Raw genomic sequence first — 6,795 nt, 5'->3', positions numbered from 1 at the left:
ACACACACACACACACACACACACACACACACACACATACACACGCCTACTATGTCTCTCTATCATTTTGGGGCCCGTCCATTAACTTCCATTCATTTTTTGGAAATTTTATATCCTAACCCTGACCATCTACCCCAAAACTAACCTCACAGGTACCTACCTGACCCTAACACTTACCTAAACTCAATTCATACCTTGATCCTAAACATAACCCTCATCCAGACAACAGCTTTCAAACCAAACGARGACTCTGCTTAGRTCCCCATATGGACCAGTGGTCCCCACATTTAGGTGTTTCTTCTTAAAATGGTCCAAATACCCGTCCACGCACTCACACTCTTTTTTTTTTTACATTTTGAGCTAATGAGTGACTAATAATAAAATTCTCACCTGTTCACCCAAAGAATAAAACCTTATAAATCTGTAATTTAAAAAAAAATCCAACTATTATCGATAAAAGTGTGTACATAGAGCAGGCTGGTCACTACTAGGCTGTTCTTCATTTCTTGGAGTAAGTTGTTGAATATTTTATCAGCAGCAGGTGGAACACAGGATTAAGTTATAGACATGAGGAGTGACTGCAGGACAGGAGGGATCCTGACGGCCGACATCTGCTGATTAGAGACGAGTCATAAACTGATGGACAGCTGCTTCTGTTTGTCAAATGAAACAACTAAAACGCTAAAAATTGAATCAACTTGTTCATAAAAACAGTAAATCTACTTTTTGTAAAGACAAATGATCTATTTCCTGAGCATCGTGTTAACGTCTTTAAACAAAACAATTTTTCATTGCAAGACTTTTCTGAGAGCCTTCAGGTGTAGTAAGATGAGCACACCTTCTTTGCAGAGTAGCTCCTCCCACTTCCTACACACCTTGCATATAAGCACACCTGTAGCATCAGCAGCACAGAAGCTGCTGCATTCATCTGCCTCGCATCTTATCTGAACAAAAAGCCTGGTAGGAAATGTACTTTTTCTTTATTATAAATTTAATTTCCTTTTGCTTCTCAATAAACACCAGTGGTTAGAATTATGGAGCAATTATTCCCTAATCTAGAACAAAATTAGAGTTTTTTTTTTTAGTTATCATTCGTCAGCTGGAAATGAGATAATAGGAAAAGCTGAAATGACAGCTCATTTCCTGCTGAACAAAGTGTCTCCTTGTGTCTGTCGCTGGAATTCCCTCTGAATATTTTTTCTAGATCATTTTCCCAAGCAGTATCTTTCATCTGAACAAGGGCCGCCTGTCTCCTGCCGGGTCCCTTTGTAGTGCGGTGGGAACGGTGTGGCGAGGATCAAGTGACGGAGACACCGAGAGGTTCCACCTGACCGCTGATCAGTCGCTCTCACAAGGACAAAGCTGTGCTGTCTTTAACTGTGTTTGTCTTCCAAACAATTAGTCATGCTTCCTGTACACCTGTTTCTTAAAAAAAGATACATTTAAGTAAATACAGGCGTTATTCAATTATCCTCATTAACTGCTGTTTGCTGCTTCTCCTCCTGCTTTTATAAAAGGGTTTTATGTTGAAGCAAATCTTATTATCATAGTAAAAAGACAGTGAGAGTGTTTTTAGCCTCCCTGAGAGGCTCTTCTTGGACTCACAGCCAAGCCGTGGTCATTTACATTTTGATTTCATGCTGGCAGCAGTCGAAGCTGTATTTGCACTGAGCTGAGAGCGACACGTTGAAGTGGCTCCGACCATAAAGTCAGTCATCTCTCCGATGCAGATGGTTAGKTTGAATGGCCACTAGCCGGCTGTAAATACACTCTTTGAAAGACTCCTTTCATCATTTTTAGTGGACGATTTGCAGAATTGGCTATTAGGCCCTACTTGTATTTCCATTAAAAGGCTGGCAGAATGCAGCGGTAAAGCACATTTGCTTAAGAGCCTTTTCTAAAATCAGATCTCATGTAACGTTAGCTTTAAATGACTAAAAGAGGTCAAATTTTTGAAGTTGTGCAGAATGATCGTGTGGCTCAGCTCGTGGAGAAAAATCCCCTGGATTAATCTTTGTGCCCTCCACCCTCACAGCCAACCATCATGGCCTCCAGCATCTCGGTGAGAAGTTTCTCCATGAACCGTCAGCCCTCCTTCTCCAGCCGCTCCCTGATGGACACCAGCAGGGCTCGCTCCCGGGCCTCCGTCTCCTTCGTGGCCGCCAGCCCGCTGAGTCGCTCAGCCTCCATCGGCCAGGATCTGAACGGGCCAATCAGCCTCCAGCTGAACGGCCTGCATGGCAACAGCACCAACGAGAAGGAGGCCATGCAGAGCCTCAACAGCCGCCTGGCCAACTACCTGGACAAGGTCCACTAAGAGTCCTGCGTTGTTACGGAAACGGATTCGGCTCGCAGTAACCTGAAACGCTTCTTCCTCTTTATCTCCCACAGGTGCGCTCACTGGAGCGCTCCAACGCCGACCTGGAGACGAAAATCAAGCAGCTGATGCTGGACCGCGTCCCCAAAGGTCATGACCTGGATTCCATGATGGCCCAGGCCCACGCTGTGGAGCAGGAGGTGGGGATGAAGAGGCCTGGGGTCGCACGTTACACAAGCTGTCCTGACAGAAACTTTGCTCCCACACGGGCGATCACCATGTAGTAACAAACAGAATTAGATGTGAACATGGCAGCTGGGTTAATGTGTACCAACACTTGGTAAATGGTTATTTTAACAGAAGGACTATGTGTGATAAAGGCTATTATCGTAGCAGATCACACATAAAAGAATGATGTGACTTAAACACTAATGAGCCGTGTTTAACTGCTGTTAATGTTTATCAGGTGAGGAAGAAGACCTTGGAAAACGCTCGTCTCATGTTAGAGATTGATAATGCTAAACTGGCTGCTGATGACTTCAGAATCAAGTGAGTGATAAATAATGACACAAGGAGGAGTAGACAGGGTTTTTTTTGTAATAAAGTGACATTAACATGTTAATTTATTAGTAGGAGTGCAACAATACATGTACCTGTATCGAAACATTTAATACAGAGCTTTAGGTTCAGTACACACTATGTATCGAACAATACAGATTTTTAAAATTTAATTTATCTTCTTGTCTTCTGAAGTTGCTCTGATTATAAGAATCAATGGATCTGTGTTTGACTACTCCACCTAGGCTGTATTTTCCAGCGCAGATCCACTGAGAAACTTGCTGTTTCAGCAACTTTTAATTTAAAAAGCACTTTTGAGGTTAAACAAATGTTCGTAATGAATTTCAATAAATTTAATTCAAAAAGGGCATGGAARTTTCTCTTTTTGTGTATCAAAATAATATCGAACCTTGAGATTTGAGTATTGAACCGAATTGTGAATTTGCTGTATYGTTGCACCCCTATTTATTAGCTTTCAGCTGCTGGAGCYATTATGCACAATTTGGTGAAGCTCTCCAGCCAACCTGTGCAAATTGATCAGTTTATCCTCTTTCAAGATTTTTTCCCTGCAGAATTGTAAGGAGGGATGATAAGGACAGTAAGAAAAAGGCATTGGTCCGTAGTGAACAAGACTAATATGGGGATCCATGCAAAAAACTGTACTAAAGTAGATGTTTAGCGCAGGTTGTAGGAAAATGTATTTTCTTTAACATATTTTCTGCAGCGAGTTTATTATATGTTGATATCTGATCAGCTAAAATGCTAAAAATAAATGTATTAATGTATATTTTTTCTACTAGAGAAACTATATGAATTTGATATATTTACATCAGATCAAATCTATATTTTAGTGCATTTTGGTTTTAATCTGACATTATTTTGCAAATGATGCAGATTAGAAGCAGGTCATTGTATCTTATTAACAGTTTAGACYCATTTAATCCATTCTAACAGCAGAAATAAACCTTATACCTAATCTTGTTGCAATTTGTGAACTTTAACGAGGTGGGAGACGGAGCTGGTGATGGGTCAGTCTGTGGAAAGGGACTGCGTCGCTCTGAAAAAGGCTAAGACGGACCACGAGCAGATCATCGCCTCTCTGAGAGGGGATTTGGACAGCCTCAAAGAGGAGCTYTACTTCCTCAAGAAAAACCACGAGGAGGTATTGGCTGTAATCTCCTGCTCTCTGCTTGCTTCCATCCCTTCTCTTTTTACCTGCGTCCAGATTCRTACAGACTCCAACTGTGCTTCATTCATCTCCCTGTTTTGGCAACAATTGCTTTGCTCTGACATTCATGTTGTCTCATTTTCACTTTGGCCATCTCTCATATTGCACAATAAGCCCTCAACAAACAGCACATTGTTTTGACGCTGGCCTGACCCATTTTAGTGGTCTCTGCAGGGTTTTCTAGTGCCAGAGTGGACAGAAAAGGACGCAGAGAGGTGGAACTCTGGTTACTGTGGACAAAAGGCAAGAGGATCTAATTGCTTGGAAATGGACTCTCCGTCCAATCAGCTGCTCTCTGAGGGGAAGATAAACTCACCCCTTCACAGCAAATGAACTAATCATAGTTTGATTACCTGTTAAGCTGGAAAAATTGCATTTCCTGAGAAAATGCTGTGCGAATGCTTAACGCTGGCAGATTTTTTTTTGCTGAAAACTGCTGAAATCAAGCTGAAAAAGTATATAATAGCAAAACTGTTAATGCAAGTTAAATTAGAAAAGCTAAATTTATTGAAAGTATGAGACAACGCAACTGAAAAATCTGTGAGAAGATAGCAAAAAATGCCCAAAAATCTGAAAAGAGCCAAAAAAGTTACTAAAATTTGCAAAAAAGCTAAAAGTAGATGAAACCACATGGGAAAATGAGAGTGACAATTTTCAACTGATATAAAAAAATAATAAAAACAAGAGAAAAAAAGACAAAAACTTGCAATCTGTTTTGAAATAGCTAAAGAAAGAACTGATACTAGTGTAAAAGTAGCTAAAATGATAAGTTGCTAAAACAGCTGATATAGCACAGAGAAATAGAAAAAAACATGYTTGCTGAAAATTAAGAAGCTGAAAATATCACAAAAGGTGAATTTAGCTGAAAAAAATCTGAAATTAGCTGACATTAGCTAAAAAGTGTCTAAAATCATAGAAAATGGCTGAAATTACCAGAAAACAGCTAAAAGAAGAAGGAAGTTTTAAATTAGCAGAAAAAAGCAAGAAAACGTTTCAGTTAGCAGAAGAGTAGGTCAGAATGATGAAAAAAGCAGAAAATTCTAAAATCAACTGAACAGAAGCTGAAGTAATCTGAAATAAGTTCAAAGCAGTTAAAGAAAGCAAAACCAGAACAAAATAAATGTTCAGTAAACATTTAGGACCAAGTTGAATGGTTTTAAAGATGTTGAAGAAAACTCCATTTATTTTCAATGAGAAACAAAATGGCAGAAAAAGCTAAATATCTGAAAAAATATAAATTGCTGGTGTACCAGAGGTCATAGCCTGAACATCCTTAAAGAGCTGAACATTTGGACATATCAATTGTTGAAACAGCACAAAGATTGATGTATAAGATACGTTCTTTACAAAATGAGTTAAGTTCATTTGGATATATGGATATTCTGGTTTGCATTGCTAACGTCTCTTGAAACATTTAAATCACATAAAGGATTTTACAGATGGRTGCTCTTTCATTCCTTTGTTGCTCGTCCCTTCTGTTGCAAAACCAGCAAGAATCACCATACTTCCACCACCATGCCTRACCCTAACCCTACCCCTAACCACATGTAGTCTGCATTTAGGTCTCTGTTAAAAAAACATTGTGAATGGTTCAGACTTGACAAACCTAAGCTGGGTTGACGTTGTTTGTCCCTGGAAAACCTCCAAAACAAGCCATGGTTACGTTTTATTTTCTCAGTAATTAGCTATAACTTATCTTCTAAAGCTAAAGACAACAGTACTCAGGTTTTCACAGTTTTTCTTGTTGGTTTAGCAAATGTTAGGGTGCAGTTTGTCAGAGTGTTTTTCATCTGAGGTTGTATTTTTGGAGCTGCTTTTTTCTTTAACCATGACTGAAAAAACACAACATCAAGCAGAGAGGAGAGAATTAGATCCACTGAGCACACCTAGGCAACAGTGAGAGGATGCGAGTTGAATGGATCGGGGGTAAGATGAGCTTCGTCCTATCAAGTATTTATGAAGAGCAGCTAAATAATGAATATAACGTCTAATCCTTTCTTCCACGCTGCAGTGTCGGTTTCACTAAATTGCTTTTAGCTCAATACGATGCCTGTTTTGCACAGATGTTRAACAGGACGTGTAGAAACAATATTAAGCGTGCAATGACCAGAAATCAGGGTTCCTACAGTTTGAGGCAAGCTAAATTTAAGACTTTTTAAGACCTATTTAATGCCTCTTGAAATTAAACTTAAGACCAATATCACAATAAACACAAATGGAAAAAAAAACAGCAACAATTTTAGCCAATTTTTTTTATACAAAACAACTAGCTGTGAGGGGCATTCAACAAATTATTTAAAAAATATAAATAAATGTTACCAATTCTTTTAATATTTGAGAGGAATTACAATCATCCTACTTACATTTTAAGACTTCTGAACGATTGATTTAAGACCTTTTAAAGCTAACTAAGACCTCATATTTGGACTGATAAATTCAATGCCTTTCAAGACATTTTAAGGATCCGCAGGAACCCTGGAAATAAGCGTGCACATGTTTGTGTCTTAAAGTGTATCTTACCCACCCTGTGAAAAGATAACTCCGCTCCAAGGCGAAATTTGAAAAATGCATCAAAGTGGGTAGTGGGGGTGGGGGGTTAGAGAGCGGAGGTGTGGCCAGGACGAGAGAATGTGACAGGCAGCTAGCATTAGCATAATTGATGCCACATGGAGAGTGACCACAGTATCGCAGA

General features: G+C 39.4%; 1 protein-coding gene across 1 annotated transcript in view; it reads left to right on the top strand.

Moving 5' to 3' along the window:
- Positions 1-1,530: 1,530 nt before the first annotated feature.
- Positions 1,531-6,795, top strand: part of si:ch211-243g18.2 (keratin, type I cytoskeletal 18) — a gene marked incomplete in the record, with an annotated part of 12,445 nt that continues 7,180 nt past the window's right edge. The window contains 5 exon segments of the mRNA XM_014003844.1: positions 1,531-1,733; positions 2,036-2,308; positions 2,392-2,517; positions 2,784-2,866; positions 3,881-4,037. Of these exon segments, the coding sequence (XP_013859298.1) occupies positions 1,725-1,733; positions 2,036-2,308; positions 2,392-2,517; positions 2,784-2,866; positions 3,881-4,037 (648 nt within the window).

This window comes from Austrofundulus limnaeus, unplaced genomic scaffold, assembly GCF_001266775.1.
Source record: "Austrofundulus limnaeus strain Quisiro unplaced genomic scaffold, Austrofundulus_limnaeus-1.0 Scaffold20, whole genome shotgun sequence".
NCBI classification, from domain to species: domain Eukaryota; kingdom Metazoa; phylum Chordata; class Actinopteri; order Cyprinodontiformes; family Rivulidae; genus Austrofundulus; species Austrofundulus limnaeus.
The sequence above is the reverse complement of the archived record's forward strand: the minus strand, read 5'-3'. Positions and strand labels throughout refer to the sequence as shown.